Below are 24,674 nucleotides of genomic sequence, written 5' to 3' on the forward strand. Positions count from 1 at the left end.
TTTGAGAAGCATAAAAGTCTAAAACAGGAATATAAATCATCTTCAATGTCTATTAAACTTGTATCTATTCATCTGTCAGTCAGTATAAACAGAGACTCCAATCTGCAGTGTAGTACACACAATCTGCAAATAAACAAAATAAAGTAATGACATAAGGCACTATCACCACACAAAGGTGATTTATCATGATTATGTCTTTGCCAGTGTCCAGATGACAGTCTATATGAGAGTTGTTGAACATGTTTTATTTTTTGTTTTCATTAGTGAAAAAAATATCTGACATAATCACAAACCAACAACACCACAACATTTAGGATACCATTAAAGATAGACAATACAAAAACAATACACAAGAGAATAATAGGATTAAAGACAATATTTAGTTTGTCGATTCTGAGCATGACTGGGTACATAACTTTTGGGGAGAAATGTTGTTTTACATTATGCAATTGATTCAGTTCCTGTGTGGAATAAAGGTGAAGCTAGTGTGAGAAGAAGTGTGGAGAAAGAGATACGAGAGGATAAAAAGAAAATAATAATAATGCTAACTTATGGCAATATGGTGATTATCTATTATAGACAAATGGTGATTTTTGGGAACAAAATACCAACACAATGCATCGATACTGATGAGGAGTGGGCTTGGGCCAAGCCATCAAGGAGTAAAACACCAGGCTCCCCCACCATGCCACCCCAAGCTGCACCACCAGAATTAACATCGTAAGTTTTAATTATTGAAGAAGATGTACCATAAAATTCTCAATAAATAATGCACTAATATATTTTGGGCGACTCTCCAAGAGGGAAAGAAAGGTTTAAACTTTCCTGTATAACGATTTCAATTGCATTCAGTAAAGTCAACAACAACATGCAGTTTGTGTGCAGCTGTGTGTTTCGTTCTTATACCATCTCGTTATTAAGCTCTCAGCCTATGGTAGCATTGGTAGTTGTGTAGAATGGAGAGTTACAGCCTGCATTGAGCTGTGATGTCCACCTCCTCAGGTCAGTCTTTGTCTTTAAGGACTGTTCAGCACTCAACAAGCTTTATATAAACAGTTTTTATTTTAATGCAGGACTGTGGCCCGGTAAGGGGGTAAAAAAAAAAACTGTTAAAAAGCACCACCTATATATTTTTTTCCAGGGCACATTGTTAAGTGGGCACTTGCAATACACGATGAATGGGGGCCAATTTATAGGCTTCCTGCAGCAGGTATGTATGTATGGTATTATGGTGGTGGCTTGTTTGCGACTGTGATTAAACTTTGGACGGGTTACAGCATAATAAAATAGCCTATGCTGATATATTTCCAACAGTCCTATATAGACAACAGCCACCTGTCTAGATAAAATGGTATCAAGAGTGTCTCATACATTAGATGGTATGGTACATGTGTTGTTGCACGTCAGTAATAATCTGCCATTCTCAAAGCTGTAGCTCTTATAACCTGCAGCACATTTCACTCTGAGATGTGAACAGTACAAAGACTGTGTCGGTGAACTTACCTTGACAGAAAGGTGGTGGTGTATCCCACTGGTATAGCCCATTAGGGTGGAGCCTGCAGGTGGCATTGCTTGAACCTACCAAGCGGTAACCACGGTTACAGTAGAACTGTAGTCTGCTACCTGGACGGAGTTTGGTTCGGTTGACCACGCCCCCATTGACCGGAGGATCATTGATACTACAGTAGGCAGCTGTAGAGAAAACAAAGGGACAAAATAAGAAAAATGAAGTAACAGGTGTTTCTTCATGTTCTTAGATCAAAGGAAACTCGAACAATTATCAGTGTAATTGAGCTCATTTTTATGCTGACAGTAATTAGCAGGTGAGACAAATGGCGATTAGCTTCATGAATTTTTCCCCTTTTATCAGAAAAAGATCAACCTGGATACACTACAGCTCTAAAGCTCATATTACAAAGCACTTTGGACTTAGGACACAGAAACTATCATCTAGCTGTTTTGGAATACCAGGGAATTAATTCAGCAAACTATCTCAAAAAACATTGAACAAAGTTCTAAACACAAGGAGAATACTCTTAAATTGTTTGCAAGTAGAGCTTTTATCTATTCAAAAACCCACTCTTATTTATAAAGTGTATTGTCTTCCTAGGAATGAGCAGAAAAGCATAACTGCCAGAACAATCCAAACATCCAGCAGACCACACCAAAGTGGGCCACCTGGCTCTCCCTTCCTGTCCGATGTGGTCATTGCTCCTCGTGGTTTTGGCTTCTCTTCTGTTTGGCTTAACATTGGTGCAATGACTTTCCAAATTCAATTAGGACAAAATAACCACTGTGCAATTTCAATTTTGAACTATAAAATCTCTCTCTTCAAATGGTACCTCGTGTCTTACTCAGTCCGGTAAATCATATGTCCTCTCTTTTGGTTACACAAAAACCATTTCTCTCTAGCTGCACCTCTAAAATTGTCTTGCTATAAAATGTTTTTGGGCCTTCCAGGGATTGAAATAACTTCCTGGCCGTCTCCACAAAGCACTGGAAAATAACTTACATTAGTCTAAAATAAACAGATGTTGGCATGTTGTGCAGAGAGAAGTATAAAAAAGCACTGCAGATAAATATGTCGTGAATGTTCTTCCTGCGCACAAGGACATAGCAGATTGAGTAGACGGCACTAGAGATAGAGGATCAGATAAGAGCTGAAGCTGTTCCTTTCTTCAGATGTGAAATCATATGTCCTGTGCTATGAACTGTAGAGGAAAATGCTGTAAGACAGTTAGCAATGAGCTGCTGAAGGATAATAGACAACACAGAGACAAGGACTGTATACTTAGGACACACACAAGTGTGTTTCTGTGCTTCTTCTATGGCCATTTCAGACCATTAAGAAGTAAATCAAAACATTTAGATAGCATGGATGATATAATGATAGACTGTATGCCATTTGAACAATTTATTGAGCCAACGAATCAAGCATCAGGCTGGGCATCTACATCTACAGCTCTCTCTGGCAGTCACAACATTGTGGTTAAGTCCCAGTCTCAACAATCCCAGATTCACAGACTTTGTGGTGTGTTCTCAGTATGTGCTTCTGAGTGCTTAGTGCTGTTCCCCAGACAAATCATTAGACACTTAAAGGCTCTGATGTGGACGTTTCAACAACAAATCAAGCACTTCCTGTGAGTCTGCATTTCTGCAAACTTTTCTGAGTTTTTCCTAAAGTTCATTACAAACTTGGTGACAGAAAGTACTAGACTGTCCAGCACACCACTGAATATAAATAATGTTTTTTTGCTGAATGAGTATTTGGTAGTAGGGATGCACAATATTATCGGTAGTATAGTATTATAGTATTATAGTAGTATTGGCTGATAATAGCTTAAAAAGTTAATTATTGTATCGGCCGATAGTAAAACTTATGCCAATGTGTATGGCCGATAATGTGACGTCATAATTAAGCGCACGCGATGACGCCAGACCTGCGCCAACACCAATAAACAACATGTCAGCTGTGTGGGAGAAGTCTGAGGAGTGGGACCATGACAGCAAAGTAGCTGTTTGCATTGCTTTTAAAGTACATCAGATGCATGGAGGAGCTTGGCAACATGCCTTTAACACCACCAGTTTAATTTTGCATCTAAAAAAATGCCAACCTGATGACTACAAGGACTATAAAGAAAACTTCGTGCCAGGGAAAACTCGGCAGCAGCCTCTATTTCAGTCACTCAACAAAGCTAAAAAATACAGCAGTGACCACCCAAAGGTAAGGAGCTGAACAGGAAAATCATTGAATTTATAGCTCTTGATAGTCAGCCTTTCAGCGTGGTGGAATATACCGGCTTATGGTGCATTTAAAGCCCCGCTACGTTATACCTAGCAGGTGCTTATAGCCTTACCTGAACTGCAAAACTAAGTTTCCAGTCATGTAGAGAAGCTCCTCGTTAAAGCTAAACATATTAGCTTCACCATGGATATATGGACATCAAGTGTCCGTCCTGTTAGCACGTTTAGCCTCACTGCCTCCGTGGATAAATGAGGATTTTACTCTTAATAAGCCTGTTACTCAAACACTCACAGGAGTGCTCACTCAGCAGCTGCAGTTGCAGCCGCTTTTGATAACATGTTTGGGAAATTGAAAATAGAGATAAAAAGAACGTGCATGTCGTCCTACGTCACATGCGTGAAACATGGCAAAAGCAATGATGGACTTCTGTGTGCCATCTCCCGTGCATATTCGAAGGTGTCTCCAGCATTGGATTTTTTTGTGTCACTGTGTTGTTACAGAACTGTTTACAGTGAAATGCCCATTAAACTTGGTCGCTTAGTTAGTTTGTGCTGTTTAGGCAGAATCAGGAGAACTACTTTAGTTGAAGTTTTATTTCTGTTCATCTTGAGTCTCAGAAATTTAGAATTAAGCTCTGAACTATAGCTAGATTTTTTTGCATTTAAGAATCTTTTGTTGTTGTTGTTATTTAAAGCACTTTGTCAGGAGTATCTCAGGGAGCCATCCTGCAAACTGGCTGAGTAATAAGGAGAATCAGTCTAAATTCATAAGCTATTTCTTTTTTGCACTGTGGAGCTCAGTGTAAGCAGGTTATTTTGCTGCTGCTTATTGCCCTCAAAAATGCAGATGACTTAGGCTGTACTGTTAAAAATACATGTAAGCATGTAATACACATGTAACCCAAAGACATTATTGTAAGTTTGTCATTAATGTATGCCAGTATTTAAAAAAACAAACAAACAATATATCCTTCAGTTCTGAATCAAATCAAATCAAAAATCAAATGTTTGTCAGTTTGCACAAAAAAAAGACTACCAATATTTTAAAAAAATTGAAGTCCATGATAGAATCGGTGTTTTAAACAGTGGAAAAAATGCAATTAAATATCGGTAGCAGTATTGGTATCGATATTGGCCAAAATTTGTTTCAAAATATTGGCATATCGAATATCGGGTGGGTGAATTCAGTTTGAAATTTCTCATTCCTGTTCAAAATGGTAAAACATGGAGGGCTCACTGAAAATGAAAGAGTTCGCATTAAAGCACTTCATGATGCTGGATGGTCTTTGAGACAAATATGGCAGGTGGTCTAATAAATTTGTTAAGCTCTTTTTTTTAAATTTGATAATTTGCAAAAATACCTAAATATTGTAATAAAACAAATACTTTGGAGGTGGTATTCTGAAACAATGGGGCATATTGCTCCCCATGGAATTGCAATTACACAAAGCGCTTCTCTTAGGCATGTGAATTGCAAAGAAGGGAAAACTTTCCAGGGATAGTTTGAAACTGATAAATCTTTGGTATATATAACATCAAAATACATTTTCTTTCAGAGAGTGCTCTGCTTGTCTTCTATTAGAATGTATAAGAACATTCATTAGCAGGGTTAATGGATTTTAAAGCTACAAGTTTCATTAGAGATATCTGGAGGTATGACACCACTGCACAGTGCACTGCTAGAGGCTAAAGCTATAAACTTCCACTGATCAAAAACCAGAAGCTTGCCATCAAGGAAATGCTTTGTCAGTTCTCTAAAGTGCATGACATTTTGGGAGACATAGCTAGCAACACACACACACACACAAAAAAGCTGGACAATATTAAAGTGCAATATTTTGACTGCTTTGCACAATGTAGCCAGTGAGGGTTCACTGTGACAGCAGCGCACAGCACAGAAAGGTACTGTCACAGCCCCAATTGTGGCTTTATTTTCACAGCAAGCTGGTTTACAGCAACAATAACTGCTTTAGGCAGCTACAGTAACTCTTAAGGAACATTACTCAAAGGTCATATAAGCAGTTCACTTTTTAAACTATGGCAGTGTGAATCACTGTAAAGGTTGTTCATGTGTGTAGCCCCGTTGAGTAGGCTATTATCATTAGGCCTATTTGGTTCTTTATGTTGTTACAGGCCTAAAGATGTTCCTAAAGACATTCCTGTTCATGTTCCTAGCTCATTTTGTGTTAAGGTGCATTAAGTTATGTTATTTGTCCACTTGTCAATGCAATTAAAGTTTTGTATCTAGTTCTGACCTCTTAAGATTTTTCTCATTAAAATAACATTGTAAAGGGGAAAAAAACATTGTGACAAACAACACCACAGTGTGTTACAACCAATCGGCAGCCTCTGGTCCTGAAAAATGAAGCCAATGCGAAGTGTAAAAAATTGAGTGTCCACTTGAGGCTGGAACAGGAACACCGGAAGTCCCGTCTGACCTCATGTTAAAAAGCTGTTTTTACACAAGAAATAAACTGGTTTACAGTCTGGTTCAAAAAAACAAACATGTCTCATTAGCTTCTGTCTTCATGTCCTTTCACTGTACAGGGGGGATTTTTTTTGTACCACAATCGTTTCAATTACAGTCATGGACGAAAGTATTGGCACCCCTGGAATTTTTCCAGAAAAAATACCATTTCTCCCAGAAATTGTTGCAATTACAATTGTTTTCTGTATACATGTGGTTATTACCTTTATGTGCATTGGGGCAACACAAAAAATCTGAGGAAAAAAGACAAAATTGACATCATTTTACACAAAACTCAAAAAATGGGCCATACAAAATTATTGGCATCCTTTTAAAACTGTGGGTAAATCATTTTATTTCAAGCATGTGATGCTCATTTAAACTCATCTGTGGCAGTAACAGGTGCTGGCAATATAGAAATCACACCTGAAGCCTGTTAGAATGTATAAAAGTTGACTCAGCCTAAAGTTGACCTTGGCCTATAAAGGTGGAAAAGATATATGAGGAAAGAGCAGCAGAACTGAGTGCTGATTTGAAATGTTTTGATAAGTGAGTGTCATGGCGAACCAGTGAACAGATACCTCTATGGAGTCATATGTTACTGTTAGCATAATAAATTTATGTCTGACAGTAATGGTCGAATACAGTCTTCTGTCTCATTCTGATCTTTACATTTTACAGTTCAGGCACAGCCATTAGCCCTTGGTTATCTTACTCTGATATCTGTGTACATTCATTCAGAAATGGGATTGGAAGAACTGATGAGCAGTACAAGCACAGCACAGAAAACATAATGGGTCACCTGCTGGACCTTGCTTGATGATCTTTATGAACAATATGAATGATATAATTAGCAGGTACTCATTCATAAGGCAATACAAGTACTTTTAGCGCTGATGTCTGTCAATACATATTCCTACTAATTGCTTTCTCTTTATCAAATCTCTCCAACAGTCAATGACAGCAGCTAAAAGGAACAAAGACAATCGCTGAGTGATTTACCACAAAGCATATGAGGGTACCGTTTTTAAACAAAGGCCAATAGATTTATGATCATGACACGAAACAAGACAGTTCAGCAAGGCCACCTCATAGCTAGGGGACACACGGGCACTGTTCAGAGATGCTAAGAAAATACAGTAATACTAGTTACAGCAGAAAATCACAGACATACATTATACATGTGAGGGCCTTCATAGAAATAATACCCTCCCTTTTTTCTAGCCTTGTGTATGTTTTAAGCTGTTGATTCAGAGCAGATACAAAACATACAGTATAATGGGTATGATGTGCTTTGTTAATCACGTCAGGGACACACCAGCACATTAAAAGTGCATGGGGAGTGTATAGTAAGTGAAAAATCTCCACTATGAATTTCTGCCTTTGTCAAAGCATTACAGCACCTCAGGGAGAAGACAATACTGTTACCTCAGACCACTGTGCTGATATAAACCACAAACTAAAATATATCATGTTTTTTTTTCCACCATAGGGAGCCAGGAGACTGACCTTGTGACTCACTCATCTCAAGCCCAAACAGGATCAGTGTCACGGCAAATTGTATTTTCTCTGACTGAGATTGGTGGTCATCTTTGACAAATTCTTCAAAAGTTAAAACCTGTGATTAGGGGGGCAGCTGAAAAACACATCAGCCTGAAATTGAACAAAGCTAATGGCTAGAACAGCTCAGAGCTGGCAGGAGCCTGCACAGGTTATACTTTCACTTTTAAACAAATTGTCAAATTAACAGATTGGATTGACTAAATTTTTTTTGTCTCTTAATTAGGCTGATGTATTGAAAAAGGTTTTCATTTAAAAGGTTTTCTTAATGATCAGATACCATCATGCATCAGGCTACGATGCAGTAATACGTTTTAATGATAAGGTGGATAATGGTAAGACTATTCATAATGATAGACACAAATTAGTACAGCCAACATAAGTTGAAGATTGTTCTTGCAAAGACTAAAACTTTCTGAACTTTCTGTTCTCCTCACAGTGGGCCTCCGTATGGGGATATGGCATACATTTATTACAGCTTTTCAGATAAAAGATCATTCAATATAAGTTATTATGCACGGTAGACGTGACTCCTGTTAGACGCTAAAAGATGTCTGGAAATATTTCTAATATTTGTTGGGATAATTGCCGCTATTGAGTTTCATTATCTTATTTGTTATGGCAAAGACTGGCTGTGAAGTCTTTATGCTCTTAAATACATGCAGTTATGACAGAATGCTTGTACATTGTTCCTCCTGTATCTCTGACTGTTCAGAATCAAGGAGGGTAAACCAAAGCATAAAACAAGTCTGATCATCACAGGCCTTTTGAGCTGCAGAAAAAAAAAAGTGATACTTCTCAGTGCACTATAAAAATAACAAGTGGAAAATACTCCAAATTTTTGTTGAAACTGTGTGAAAATTTTGATGAGTGAATAAAACTAAAAAAAAATAGAGGTCGCTGATTGCATTAAAATGTTGTTACTGAAAATTGTATCTGTTTAGAAGCAGGGGCTTAGCCATTTTAGTCAAATCAACTCTATTTTACTAGTACATTTAAGTTGGGTTAACTTAACGTTTTCTTTTAAGTTTAACTAGACTGTGGAAACATTCCTACTCTTATAGATTCAGTTTAAATTCAACTCAAAACAACATGTGTAAGTAGTTTTTGTAAAGCTACATGTCATTCATCCACTGTAATTTCCCTTATTTCTATTAAATACTTAAATCCATGCCACTCAACGTAGGACTACTTAAGAGACAATAACTGAAAGGTGCCCACTGAACCAGGAATGTCCTTTACCATCATGTTCAGTATACCATTTTTACGGAGTATATATTCGTCTTCTCTCATCTCATGAAATTCAAAAGAAAAGAAAAAAGAGAGAGACGCTCGCTGAATAAATGCAAATCAGTCGCTGTCTTAAGGATTTACCTGTGATTGCCCATATTTCTGTTTTAATCTTTATTCTTAACGTGATCTAAAAAGATGGAGTACATTATTGCAAGGAGGATGAGGAGGAGATACCGGGAGAGAATATATCACCAAAGGTTCTCCTATTTGGCGATGACAGAGCAGGAATGCAGGTGGATCACAAGCATGATGCCTGGATTAGCCTGCTGCTGTGTTTAATGTAATTGTCACTTCATTTTGTACTCCTATTCATGACACAGGAACAGATTACATCTGTCCTGAGAGGTGGTCCACACAGTGATGTGCATCTTGGCCTCTGATGCACAGCCTGGTGGCCACTGTGTGCCTTCTTTGCTCTGACAGCCTTTTTTTGGCCCTTCTCCAACATCATTGAACCGTTTTTTACATTGGGCAGCGGTTCTCAGAATATCTGGGCAAACTTGATTGACAATATTAGTAACTTCCTCCCAGGCAGTTTTGCATCATCAGCCCGTGGAGGTCTGTTAGCATTAACATATATTCTGGTACTGTGAGCTTGGACCTCCCGGACCAGCACATCAGTTTCCTCCTGGGAGAAGTTTGGCCGCCTGGAGCTGCTGCTGCTGCTGTCTTCGTCCATGGTGGTGGTGAGGTGAAATTGGCACTGCGCCTTGCCCGCAGCGCATTTAAAGGCGAGGAGAGGCATTCATTTGATTGGTGAAGATTACACTCGGCTGTGTTAAACCAACTCACGCCTTCTCTCCTCCCTCTTCGCCGCTTGCGCCGGTGGGAGGGACGGAGGCATGGGTGCGCCGCGCTGCGCCGGACTGCACCATGCACGAAAATTGCAAAATGCCCTGGACACACCCCGTTGGCACGGCATAGGCGCGACGCAGGGCAGGTGCACCGCACCTGCGCCTGGTCTACGAAAATAGAGCCCATAGTGTTAAAGTTTTGAATGCCCACAGGCATTCTGGAAAAGCTCTACAGATTAGGGATGATTGCCAAATAATTTGAATACAGTTACAAGAAATACTTAAAGTGACTGAGTAATATTTAATCAAAACTAAAAATGTGTTCTATTAACACAGAAAGATAAAGCTGAAATAGCTGTTTTGTTATTGAACTTAACAAAACTCTTTTTTTTAACGACTGTTATCTGTTCAGTCCTACAGTGAAAGACTAAAAGGTGGATTTGATCCAGGAAGGACACTTCCACAGAACGCATCTTCCCTTTAATGTTTAAGTTTCTCCCTACAGGTGGGACTTCTCCAACTGAGTCAGTAACTTCACTCATGGAGCAAAAGTGTTTAACTACCAAAGGATTCTGCAAAAAAACTGCAAAACTGAGTACAATGACAAAAACTTATTTCAAATTATTCAGTGATGTTTACTTAAAACTAAAAATGTTTCTATTAACTCAGATAGATTAAGTTGAAATAGCTTTTTTAATTTAAGATATCTCATTTTTAAAACAACGTTTTACTGGTTGGTCTTGCAATGTTTGAAAAAGGAAAGTAAGCACTAGCATATCAAGACACAAATTCTGGATTTTACTTTACAGGGACTTTAACTTTGCAAATGCAAATGCATAACAAAATTCATGGCAGGGGCTCATAAACTGTTCTTTGTGAACCCACAAACACTTTTCAAGTTATGTCCATGTCTCTGAAAGCCAAGTGTTGCACTGAATGTCCCTGTTTATGAGATAAAAATCTGCAGGGCAATGCTTTTAGTCTCATGTTATTGTTGTATGGTTTTTGGTGGACCCCAGAGGATTTTCTGGTTTAAAATTAGGCTGAAGCACACTAAAGTTTGGGAAAGACTGTCCATTGTCAAAAAGGGTTATTAACATTAAATAATAATAGTAGAAGAATATTGGATTACCTGAGTATCGTATCTTGAATCCTCTCTTGTTGGTTGCATGATCCGTGGACCATCGTAGGTAGAGCTGGTTTGTTTTTGATGTGAAGTTCAGCTGAGATGAGTGGTTACCACTTAACGCCACAAGCAAAGGGCTTTGTCCAGAGGATCCTACAACAATGCAGAAAGGACACTTCAGAACTGCTCTTTGGAAAATATACACCACATCAATTCTTATTTATGCTCATTTTAACAGAACATAATCAGTTTCATTAAGTGATCCTTCAGAGTTGTTGGAAAAGAGAGCCCATTTATAAACAGGATTTTCTACAAGTGTAAGAGTAAATAGAAAAGCTGAATCAAACCATCTCCCAGAAAAAAATGACCTAAACCTGAGACAATAATGAATAGTCAGTTGTAGTCAGAATGTGTTTTATTGTTACTGCAGTAAGCTATAATGGTGACAGCATCATCAAGTTACACGAAATCACATGTGCATGTGTTCTGATTTAGGTACTTTGTTTTAAGACTCTTCACCTGTACTAATGAGTGTCGTTTAGACTAGTGGTTCTCAACCTTTTTAGCCCATGACCCCCAAAATAATGGTGCCAGAGACCAGGACCACCGCTGTACCTGAAGATGGTTGGAGACAGCCTTGCACAGTTAAGAATAGTCATGTGTAGACAAGGCTGCCCATAAGGAGAGATAAAGGGGAGGTTTCTGGGACCCAGCCAAAGTGGGGGACCACGGAGGTCAGTAAAACCATGGTCCATTGTGAAGTTAAGCTGTGAAAACTATATTTTATATTTGACCTGAATAATAACCACTCTTATCAAAGAAACAAATATCTTTGCCTTTTCATTTAGCCTGCTTTAGATGAAAAATAAACAAACAACTTTTGTTAAAAACATAATTTAAATGGGTTAAAAATTACTAAAACTGGTTAATAATGGCAAAAAAAAAAAAAAGTGAAAAGGTGATGAAATTGGATTTTTAAAGAACATGAATGGGTAAAAGTGGCAAAAATTAGATAAAAGTGGCAAAAATAACCATGAATGGGTTAAAGTTGCAAAATGGGAACAAAAAGCTAAAAGGGGATTAAAAAGTGGCTGAAATGGCTTTAGAGTGCAAAAAATTGGGTGGAATGGGATGAAAATTTATATAAACTGGCAAAAAATTGGTTAACTGTGGTTAAAATGGGAAAAAAGGGGTGTAGAAAGGGGTTAATAGAGGAAATAATGGGTCAAAAGAGGCAACAATAGGTAGTCACAGGCAAAAATTAGTTTAGAAGTGGCAAAAACGTGCTAAAATTGGCAAAATTGGTGTTCAAAAGTGATGAAAAAGGGTTAACATTTGGTAAATTGGTGTGGCAACAGTGCTATCTAAAAATTTTCTCAGTTTGTTTAGGCATCTGGTAACCCCCTCTCAGTCTCTTGCGACCCCCAAGGGGGTCCTGACCCCAAGGTTGAGAAGCACTGATTTAGACCAAGCAGTGGTTGCTGCTCTCAGTACTTAAAGTCTGCTTTAGAGAGATCACCACTGCAACAAAGAACCTGCTAATTCAAGGCATTGTTTCCCAAGAACTCTTCTTTTAAAAGTTCCAGCCGTAATCAACTACTTTTCTGACATTTATTGACATTTCATGCCTGTCAACAAAGCTAAAGCAATTCGGGGAAAGAAAAAAAAAAAAAAACACATGCTCCAGTCACAACCGCCTCCTCAGTGATGCAATTGCTGTCGGCAACATAAAAGGCATCTCGAGTTTCTTTAGGACAAGGCAACATGAATACAAACTGCCAGATCCGTGTGGGATGCATATATTAAAGAAGTATATATGCTTATCCCTGCTTGTGGATTCCAATAGCAATCAAACATTTCATTTATTATGTTGGTTTGTTATGACATCCCCTGTTTTACAAACTAAGCTGTTGCCACTGTGAAAACATCTCATTACTTAAGGGACGATATATGATTCTTGCAAAAATGATAACAAAACATTGTTAAAATATATAAAGTTCTTTGTGTAAAATATTGATTAATGAAGGAAAATAAAGTTAAGACCACACACATATATACACTATCACACACACAACCTAATCTGCACACTCCCTAATTCACTGTTACACAACATCCTCAGACCTCCAGGGGGGGAAATTTCGCGGCACCATGAATGAGAATTAAGTGTTGTGCATCTTATTAACTGTTGAGCTACTTCTCATAAGCAAACACAAATTAAAGCTGCATGTGAGAGAGTGTGTGTGTGTGTGTGTGTGTGTATGTGTCTAGGTGGAGCAGAATCAGAGAGGAAAAGCTGTATACCATCAAAAATTTCCAGTTCATCAAACTGTTTCTCGCTGTGGAACATTTCTACGTAGATGTTGATGGTATAGCCTGAAAAAAAAAGGAAATATTTAGGAACCATGTTCAAAAACCAGCACAATGTAGATCCGTGTAAACAACACACATACGCATGGGGAAGACATGCACAAACTTTAACCTAAATTAATGCACAAATGAGAAAAGCGAATGACACAGCTAATTCACAGACAAGTGTGTAGGAGAGAACTGACTCCATCAAAATGCTTCTAGCAAACTCCTATGCAACTTAGACTTAACTTTGGCAGCTATTTTAAATGCATCTCATCTTCCTCATGGGAAAAAATGTAGCTGACAAACATTTTTAGTCATACTTTCAGTTAACAACATTAACACTGGTCTAAGTTACAAAAATACATCTGTTAGCAGCGCTACAGCATTTTTTGTCCTCAGGTTAATGAAGACATAAATGATAGAGCACAAGAGTTCATGTACAACTTCAGGCATATCCATGCTTAATGCGCATCTATATGAGCACAGACAGTTTTGTATGACTATTTGACAAGCTGTACATCATATGAATGAGCTTGTATTCTGTGCATTGTTCATTTGATGTATGGTGCATACAGACAGTCCTTCAAACTGTATAACATAGTGAATATGCTAGGACTTCAGTACATACTTGATTATTTTACAATCTTGCTTCCTCATGAACAACCCTCCAGCGTACTTGAATGCTAGACAATCACACAGTTGTGATGCACACTTTACCTGGAACCATGTGGAGCAGCCAGGAGCATGTTTGGCTGTTTGGGTAGTTGCTAGGGAAACCGGGGCTTAATATCACCCCTGACGATGAAGTCCGCTCCTCATTGGCCGGGCATTGAGCTGGATGGGCGAAACAAAGAAATCAGAAAACATTGGCAACATTTTATTTAGAATATTTCTCTCATTCTAGCAGCTTTGAATGGAGTCTCTGAGAGTTCTCATTGTTGTTTATCTGAAAACTTCAGTTCTAACCTTTGCCTCCTGTAAAAATATTTTCCAAAACTTGGAAAATAATTTTTCAAGTTTTTCAAGTTTTAGAAAAATGTGTTAATATATTATTCTATTAGTGAAGCCACAAAGATGGAAAAGCCTTAAATCTAATGGTATTTTTGTGGATTTTTTTTTTTTTTTTTTTTGAGGAAATATGCAGAATGAGAAACTTTTTTTTTGCATATTTCTTGGACAGCCCTGTCAAAAAATACGTTTTTTTTACTTGAAAGGTAGAGGGCTTTAATTGTGAGATGGAAAAGGAAGATTTTTTTGTAATGCAGTAACAGAGCAAATAGGAGTGATAAGATGACAACCAGACTTTGCACATAAATCCAAAACAAAAAGGAAGATCATGTTATTTAAACCACAGTCTTTAAACATATTCCAGTGTGTGTGTTTGATTTGCAGTGAATCTCATTAGGTGACTCTGCACTCTACAGGAAGAAGATGCAGTTCTTGCCCAACGATCTATTGAGACCACAGTGGGACATGTCAAACAAAGACATGTGACAGACCAGAGGATATTGAGACAGTCAAATGGTGATGCAAAATCTGGACAGTTTTGCATTAGCTAATGCTGTGCAATTTAGTCTCATGTTTTGCTAAACTCAATAACTCAGAATGAAAGCACTCTTTCAAAAACCTCTGTAATGGAACCGGATGTTTTTGAGAACCTGGGCTCTCAAGGAAAGCCTGAGTACCCCAAAGCAGACTCTTTGAGTAAGCTGTTGAAATGTTATGGAAGGCAGATAAATGTTTTCTGATAAAGGGATGATGGCAGTGACTGAATGAACACTAATGCATCTCACCTGGACTGTTTTTATGCTTGTTTGCTTTTACAGCATATTGAGAAGCCTGTCACTCTTGAGATCATCTCAGAAATGTTTCTCTTGTATCAAAGTGTCTGTCAGATTTGTAGATTCATCTGACAAAAGTGAAACATACCAGCTCTTGCTGTTCCACTAATAAATGTGTAATAGCATGTTCCAAGCATATGCTAAGTGTGTTTCTTTGTGGATACGCACTAGTTTGTGGTACAGATTAGTAGTTTCTAGCTGTTACCCAGTTTTTTCTTCTTTCATTTCCAAATTAAATAAAATATTACAGAAAATTAACTAATGAAAATTAGATGTTGCGTTTAAAGGTACAATGTGTAGAAATTGGAATTTTAGCGACATCTTAACATTCAGATTTTAGAATGAGCCCATCTGTTACCAAAACATCACATCACTAAGCGACGAGAGCCTGTGAAGACCAAAAAGGATCGTAAGCCGGACATCATTGACAGCAGGGACAAGGTGAGGGTTTATTCATTCATTTTTGTAACCATTATTTTTATAGATTATAGGTCAGTCTTCTTCTCTGCCTGCTGTCCAGGTAGATTTCAGGACCGGTGGGCAGGTTCGTATTTAAAAATCGTGTTTCGCTCTTTCTGTCCCCAAAACGTTGCTGTAGACAACATGGCGGTTCGTTATGTCAGCCTCCGTGAGCGTGAGTAACGTACATTTAAAAAGCTTTTTTCTAATTTTGTAAAAAGAAAACAAAGTTTTAAGGGAATGATTGTACACTTATTTTAACATACTTCATGTAAATATATAAACATTATATCTCATTTACACCATTTCTGTTTGGCGAAATGCTGCCAACTTCCACATACTGCACCTTTAAATTGCAATCAAGCCATTACTGTAACTCTAAGTCAGACTTCTGCACCTGTTTACAGGTATTTTGGCCCACTCCTCATGAACAAACTGCTCCAGCTCTCTTAGGTTTGAAGGGTTACTTCTCCAGACTGCATGCTTAGCTCCTTTCACAGATGTTCAATAGGATTTAGATCAGGGCTCATAGACGGCCGGTTCAGAATAGTCCAATGTTTTGTTCTTAGCCATTCATGGGTGTTTTTAACTTTTGGTTTATTATCCTGCTGGAAGACCAGTGACCTGTGACTGAGACCAAGCTTTCTGACACTGGGAGCACATTTCACTCCAGAACATAACAGAGCCTCCTCCATGTTTCACAGTAGCTACAGTCATCTTTCTTTGTATGCTTCATCGCATCCGTGAACATAGAGCTGATGTGACTTACCAAAAATCTCCAGTTCTGTCTCATCTGTCCAAAGCACATTCTCCCAGAAGCTTTGTGGCTTGTAAATATGCATTCTGGCAAATTCCAGTCTAGCTTTTTTATAATTTGCTTTCAACAGTGGAGTCATTCTTTGTCGTCTTCCATTAAGTCAACTTTGTCTAAAATAGCGCTAGATGGTGCGTTCTGACACTGATGTACCTTGGAGTTCACTTCTAATCTCTTTGGAAGTTGTTCTGGGATCTTTAGTTACCATTCATATTATCTGTCTCTTCAATCATCATCAAATTTTCTCTTGCGTCTATATCCAGAGAGGTTAGCTACAGTCCAGAGGACTTTAAACCTCTGAATAACATGTGCAGTTGTAGTCACAGGAACATCAAGCTGCCTGGAGATGGCCTTATAGCTGTTACCTTTAACATGCTTGTCTATAATTTTCTTTCTAATCTCCTGGGACAACTGTCTCCTTAGCTTTCTGTGCTCCATGTTCAGTGTGGTACACACCATGATACCAAACACAAAGTGACTACTTTTTACCCTTTAAATCAGCAGACTGATTACAAGTTTGAGGACAACTGTGATGCTAATTAACATGTCTCTATGGCCAAATATTTTCAAAATTTTTGTAGGGGTATACAATCAGTTTTGTCCTGGCCAGTTCTACTTGTTTTTCTTTTTCTTCTTCTTCTTTTTTTTAAACGATTATGTTGAAACACAATTAAAAAGCATTGTCTGATTTTCATTCATTAATTTTCAGTATTTTCTTTTTTTTCCATATTACTGCTTTTTCAGATTCAAGTTATTTTAGTGACCATTGTGGTTTTTCTTTCTTTCTTTAATGGAAGCAAACGAACAATTTTGTCCTTGTGTGTATTTCTAGCATATGCAGTTGCCATACACTCGTATGTCTGTGGTGCACTTTTAATGCCTTATTGTAATCTAATAATATATGCTGATGCATCAAATATACATGTATAAAATGCTGTGACATGCACAGCACTTTGTAGCACAAGATTAGCCCCTGCCATCACTCATCGTATGCAAACTTTCACTACTGAAAATGAATTTCCAATTCTTGTGTATTTAGAGTGGCCTTCATTGCTCAGAACATGCTGGGATACATCTTGGCACAGACCAGGCTTATCTGAGCAGACACCTCAATTAAAGACAATAAGCAACCAGGGAAGGTGCCCCAGGTGTTGTCAAGACAGAATGAAAAATAGTTTAAACCTTTTATTTCCCTGTGGGAGACAAACTGTGTCTTGTATACCAGTGCAACGTACTAATATTTCCAGATTTTACAATAAATATCACAGCCTTTTTGCAGTAAAAAGTGGTCATGATTGGCTAAAACACAATGGATGAACATCTTAGGTCACATGTTTACGCTCACTGTCTTAAAGATGTGCTTATAAGTAGCCTCTCAGGCTCCCTCTCTGAATGGCTAAAAGGAAACAGGGTTTCTTTTAAAGTAGCTGAATAAAAGTGTTGCAAGGAACTCTCAGGTTGCACATCTTGGTAAAAAGACAGCTGGCTTCTTTTTCCTCTGCCTTATAATAGAAAGGACACAGTGTTCATCCCATGTGATGAGGATAAGTAACTCTTTAAAAACTCAGCTGCAGAAGGAAGTAAAAAGAATCCACTAAAGAGAAATTTAAATCAGCACTGAGGTGGCAAAAGAACCAGCAGCTAGTCTGCACTTCTCACTATGGAGCTAATAAAGTGATTCCTTCCCGAGATGTCTATTTTTAAACGTATAATTGGCTGCCATACCATTAGAAAATATATCTAATAACTACTGAACTACAGTGAATTAAAGAAAACAAAAACAAGATGTTTCTTTAATGTTGTAGCCATCATTCTAACAGGAAATTGACAGTCCCAATTTTTAAAATTAATTTCTGTTGTTAATTTTGTCATGAAACTGATGCTAAAAAAACTGATTTAACCTGGGAACATTTTTATGGTGTTTTTAATTTTCAGATTGATCAAGAGGTTAAAACTTGGTGTGTAGTTTGGTCATCCACTACAACTACGTTTCCCATTATTGTTTGGCAAGTCATGACAGAAGCAAAATATCAATCAATAAAAAATGATTCGATCAGTTAAAAACAGACCTTCCTGTATTTTACAAATCAATATTTTACAATTTATTTTGAGTAGCAGAGAGCCTTTGTAAGCAGGTAAAGATGATATCTTCTGTTAGAGTGGACAAAATTTAGTGCCTTAAAATTGTGTTGCCAGGGAGGCTCTAATAAAAATGTGCCTCAAGAATGTGGATGTAAGGCTGGCTTTTAAAATCCTCTGTTTATTGATTTGTTAAGATTTCTTTCATCTCTGTTGTGTTATCCTTAGATAACAAATTAAGCCAAGTATCTTTGCAGGTAAATTATGTATTACATACCAAACATTTAAGTGTTTGTTAGTCTTTTAAAACGATTTTTATTCTTAGGTGTTATGAATGAGCACAGTTCTTTTCTGGTATTTACTTATATTAACATTTGCAGCAATAATGCATTTATTAGAAGTGCATTAATTGTTTTTATTTGCTTTGATCCCATGTTTTATTGTTGCTTTTATTGTTCCACATTGTTGGGCAAAGCCAATGTACCTGTAGCCAAAGTGATGTAAAATAAGCACACCAGTGCTCTTCAATGTCTCATTTTACGTAAAAAAACCAAAAAAAAAAAAAACAAAACAAAACCCTTACAGACAGCTCAGTGGGTCTTGTGCACCTTGTGTAATCAATCATTTCATTTTGAGTGATTCCTTATTTCCCTTTAAATCCATGACAAATTCCTCTTTCCGTGGTTGAAGTAATGTCAGAATCTTCGACCTACCCAAAGTTCCTTACTTTCTTTCAAAATAAAAGCAGGGAATTAATTACCCTTACTTAAAGAGAGTACAAAAATCTATATGAAAAATCTGTTTTAACCTCAAGTGGAATTTGAAATGCAATAAAAAAGAGGGAGAGATTATTCACAATTATCTACAGAACTTCTTGGCTTAATTGCTGCACACGCAAATGTAAATCATGCCACAACTCACTTTGTGTGATACCTTGCTGGCAGCGGGGGTTTCAACACTAAACACAACTACAGTATAGAGAGATTCAGATCTAGTTGCTTAAAAACTTGTTGGCATCAGGAATTCATGAAGAAGCATTTAGACTCATTTATTTCTGCTTTTAAGCAGTAAGAAACTCTTCACAGGAGCTTTAAAAGGACAAAAAACACTCATACAGATCCAACAGTACACATCTTATTAGATCTTTGTCAGGATGAAATGACTAAAATGAATTTCAGGAAATTATTCTTACATGTAGCTTAAGATTCAAACACTTTAATAAAGAATCACCTTCTGATTTTCAAACAAAACAAACTGTACTGTATGATGCTAACTGCATATTAATTTAAGAAGTTGTACCCTTACCTTGACATGATGGGGACGGGGCTTCAAACAACAAATGGGAGTTGAGTTTACACATAAGCTCCGCCTTTCCAACCAGCGTGTATCCAGGTAAACAGCGGTACTTGACAATATCACCTGTAACAGGAACAGTAACAGGTTTTATGACATTATCATGTCTATTTAATCAGCATTTACTCAGAAATCAGTCTAAAAGATTTTTATTCTAAGAATAAAAATCCAGATTTTTCAGTATAGCGTGTTATATGTTTGAACCTAATACTTCATGTTTAATTGAGCATGAGTTCAGAAATGGGACCTAAAAATTGTATTCACACACATTTAAATCATCACATGACTTCAGGAGAACAATAGAGGACATTTTTAGTCTGTCATCTTAGACAAAGTAGAAAAAATCTTGCTTTAAAGATGTTTATTTGTAAAATGGAAAGCACTGTTGTTCTATGGCTCTAGGCTGAGAGTCAAAGTTTGACAGACTTGTGATCTTAAAAGGGGTGGAGATCCAGCACCTGTCAGGGAGATGTTAGCATGCTTCAAACTTTGCCCAGGAGGCGTACAGAGCACAAGCTCACAGCATGGTACTGTGGTGTTTTTAAGCATCCAACAGAACAAAAAGAACATTCAACATTTCTTCAGCTTGTTAAAAGATGGTATAATTGGCTATCTGACTGACCAAGAAAAAAGCCTGTGATGTCTCAGAAGAACCCTGTCAGGTTTTGTGAATGTTGAATTAAAAGTACCCTGTCTAATGTTCTGGGTGTCTGTGTGGTTACAACAAGCTGCAGTAGCTCTAGTCTTCAGTTTGCTGCTATTTCCGTAGACGGCTGAATATAATTTCAGTGTTTTCTATAAACAGACATGTAAGTGAAGAACTAACTACGTATTAGTTAAAAGTTGTACCTTTTTGTTTGCATTTTTTATTGTCAAAGTGAGGGCTAGTAATGCCTTTCATCACTCTGAAAGTATCTGATGACCAACAAGTATGCCTTAAAGAGGTAAAAAAGTTTATAGAAAATCAGAAAATCAGTGAAAATCTCCCATCTTTCTCTAAATTCATAAAAGACTGACATTTCAAAATGAGAGTTCTCTGAAGAGAAATGATTACATACTTTGCCAGAAGCCACAAGGTCTTGAATAACACTGGCAAAGTAAAATTGATCTTGCCCCTGTTTTATGAAATGTCTGCTTTTTTCTAAATTACAGCTCCCGTAGATCTGAAAGGTCACCATACCTAAAAGTAAGAAGCTTTGAGCAAATCACATAACATACGGCTGGGGGGGAAATGGAAAGCATGATGTGTGATTATTTCTCCAAGGATGAATGTTTCTCAAAATCTCCAGAGAAAATATTCAATGCTGTATTTCTATATAGAATATTGTTTAATGTAGTAAACAGGAAACAAGTCATTGTGGTGAAATAAACACTCAGTTATGCAATAATTATTACAAAAGGCATTTCAAAAGCCTGGTACTCAACTTTTTTCCCCTCCACTTATAAGCTAAGTTGTTTTTACAGTATGTTGAAAAGCTTCTGTTTTTCCATTGATGGAGCTGACTGTTGGACCCTGTTTATGCAAAACTATGCCTGAACCATCCCAAAAACAAAGTACGTTTCTGTGGGTTTGAGCCTCTGGTCCAAGGACAGAAAAGGTCAAATTATTTCCCCCCTGAAAAATGTAAAACAACTTGTGGTAATTGCCTCTATCTCAAAACAATTACAATGATTTCAGCCCCTCATAAAAGGAAAGAAATAAACAACTACTAACTAAAAAGTGATACTGGCTTAAAACAGTCATACAAATTAGAGGGCTGCAAATGTTTACACGTCCAGCCATTCATTTAACATCAACAGCTTATGGAAAAGCTCTGTATGTAAATCATTTAAAGGTGAAGTGTATAAATTTGGGAACATTAGTAACATATAACGATCAGATTTTAGATTGCAATGCTCACTTCTGTTGATTGTGTCTTTAGCCTCATGCTCTTCTTCCCTATGTACATTTCTTGCCATCTTCCAAGGTTTACTTTTCAGTGTTTCCTGCTTTATTTTATAGCTCTTGTCCTCAGTGTTACATGTCAGAGTTTTCCTTCCTTTGCACCATCCCTCATTGTGTTCTCATGTGTCCTACTAGCTACACCTGTCCTGATGACCCCAGAGTGGTGTTAATGTCTGTGTTCCTTCCCATTTTGTTAATCCATGGTGAGGAAAGTTGTGTTAACTGTTGTGTTTTTTGCCCATGTTTGGACTATTTCTCTATTAGCAGAACAATGAGTGTGTTTACATGGACCTCCGGGTTTTGATTAGGTATCAAAACCCGGGTATTGACTTTTAGACAACTATCTTATTTACATTAAGAATGTGTGCTTAACTTAAGTAGAAGTAAGAAAACAACCGCAAAAAAGAGACTGAGGGGATGGCAAGGAGTGAAAGAAAGATCTCAAATGAATAGACTGACATGACTTTAGTTTTCAAATTCCTTATGAATATGAAGTGATTATAATTTTTTTTCATTAATCCCTAAAAAAGTTTAGCAGAGATGCCAAGAGAGAGCTAAGCAATCTTTGATGTGTCTTAATTCACCAAATAACTTTCCTGAAAAGAACTATGGAATAAAAGCATTATGTGAAAATGCAGGTAACTCAAAGTGGGTCTTAAAAGATCAATGTTTTAAGAAGAGTTTTCGTTCCTAGAGTGCCGTCTTTCATCTTCTATTTACAGAGCTCCAAACTCTCTGTTATTCATCGTATGAGCTCTTCACTACTAAACTAAACTTTGCTCATAGTTTATCAATGGCTGAAAAATGTAACTGTTTAGCTCACTGTTCATCTAATTATGAGCCTGTTTGGACACAACAGTGCCGTCAACTCCCACGGACTGATCTGCTGCAGACACAGCAGCATGATTATCCCTTTCTCTCTCTCTGGGCCGTTCAGACCAGCTGTCCCACTATCACACAGCCAACATATTTCAAAGTATCTGAAGTTAAATGAACAGTTTAATCAAAGTCTGGTCTGCACAGGTAGTCTGCAGCTATCAGAAAACAGGATAGAGCGTATGCATGGAGTTCTCCAGGTGCAAACATGCACAAACAGAAACCGGGATACTCGAGTCCATATAACAGTCTATGGCCTTCTGTGAGTTTAATCTAGTCTGTCCATCCAGTTGGAAATTGTTATTTCATCAACTGAAGTAAATAAAGCCCCAGGCTAATAACTGTACTGTAGATGTTTAATTATCAATAAATATATCTTGTTTTATTTAACATGGCAGTTATTATTTTCAGTGTTTTTTGGATATATCTTAAGTATTACAAACGTTTGTGTAAATCATTTAGTAAGCAATCTTCTACCAGTAATAATACTATTCTTACCAATTTGGAAGTCTTCATCTTCATAGATCACCTCAGCATTCTCCACAACAGGGGGTGGAGGGCATTTCTTCAGGCGATAAGCTAGAAAAAGGTGCAAAATGAGATATGAAGTGATGAAAAAATGACCACAGGTGTAGAGCATTAACATTTCTTCCAGTGACTAAAATGTATTCTTTATCACAGCAGCCCTCAAACAAAAACTATGTACAGATTTTTCTTTGGTGAGGCTCTAAAGACATTAATGACTCAGTCTTTCTTAACACATCCCACTACTCTTAGCTTATTATACACTGATTAAACCACATCCATGTATAACATAGATCATCTCTGACAACAGACCCCTCCAAGTCATGAAATGGTCCTTCAAAGTCCAACAGACAAAAAAAGAACTCAGAAACTACTGCATTTCTCAGAAAACGATTCCTCTTCAGTGGAAATGCATCACTGAGAGACCATGAAATGGACCTCTTCTAATAATCTTTACTTATTTTTGAAATATGAATAGTGGTGGAGGTCCAAAATTGAAAAGGGAAGAGAAGTTTTGCTCTAGTATCATTTTTCGTGACCTTGCTTGTTGCAGCTTTCCACTAGTTCCCAAAAGCCACACAGACAAGCACCACACACACTTTTACAAACACTAAATGTGACTCAAAATGACTGCAAAAATAAATGCATTGAAAGCTGCAGTATTTCTAACATGCATAGAAATCTGTCTATGCCCCACGTGCATCAGGTTTTGAAACATGTACCCATACCATGGAAGTTCAGGATGAAGAACCCTCCAGTTGAAAAGTCGGAGTGGAAGCGGATCAGGACCTGCTGGCTGGTGCTGTAGGCCGACTCTAACGCTGTGTTTCCACTGAAGACTCCAAGCTGTGGACTGGACGTGTCAGGGCCGTCCCTAAACAAAGACAGAGGGGTAACATGAAAAATGGTCATGCTTAAACTACGAGTGGGATGCATTTATTAACTGCTGCTGATTCATAGAGAAAGTCATGCAATAAATAGAATAACAACAGCCTTTTACTGCATATATAACACTCTTTACTTGGTAATATAGTACTTAATCAAAAAATTCAGAGTGAAAAGTATAAGTGTTTTTTAAGAAAGCACAATATTGGATTGATGATGCTGATATTAACATGTGTCAATAAATGTCGCTACTTTTTGAGATGTGTTGCTGCCATCAAATTCAAAATGAGCTAATATTTCTTATGAAGTGGTAAAATGTCCTCATTTTCAACATGCTGTTAAGCTTTTGTTAAGAAGGAAATACACAATAGACAGTGCCCCAACTTTTTTGGAATTGGGGTTGTACATGCCCAGACAGAACCTTGTTAAGCTTTATGTCTCTTCCCTTTTTCCAGAAAACAAGTTTATTTTTCATTGATCTGCCAGCGAGATCTACTCTTCCCTCAACTAAATGAATATACATTTTATTACAAAAATCACATTATCCCTAAACTGCCTCTG

At 37.4% G+C, this 24,674-nt stretch overlaps 1 protein-coding gene across 1 annotated transcript in view; it reads right to left on the reverse strand.

Moving 5' to 3' along the window:
* The window catches only part of LOC121512451 (CUB and sushi domain-containing protein 1-like), an 821,118-nt gene that overhangs the window by 76,076 nt on the left and 720,368 nt on the right, over positions 1-24,674 (reverse strand). Inside the window, exons 46-52 of the mRNA XM_041791732.1 lie at positions 23,957-24,102; positions 23,202-23,282; positions 19,835-19,948; positions 14,054-14,170; positions 13,286-13,357; positions 10,991-11,137; positions 1,504-1,692 (exon numbers count right to left, since the gene is read on the reverse strand). Coding sequence (XP_041647666.1) covers positions 1,504-1,692; positions 10,991-11,137; positions 13,286-13,357; positions 14,054-14,170; positions 19,835-19,948; positions 23,202-23,282; positions 23,957-24,102 — 866 coding nt within the window. The remainder of the gene's footprint in view (positions 1-1,503; positions 1,693-10,990; positions 11,138-13,285; positions 13,358-14,053; positions 14,171-19,834; positions 19,949-23,201; positions 23,283-23,956; positions 24,103-24,674) is intronic.

This window comes from Cheilinus undulatus, linkage group 1, assembly GCF_018320785.1.
Source record: "Cheilinus undulatus linkage group 1, ASM1832078v1, whole genome shotgun sequence".
In the NCBI taxonomy this organism is placed as follows: domain Eukaryota; kingdom Metazoa; phylum Chordata; class Actinopteri; order Labriformes; family Labridae; genus Cheilinus; species Cheilinus undulatus.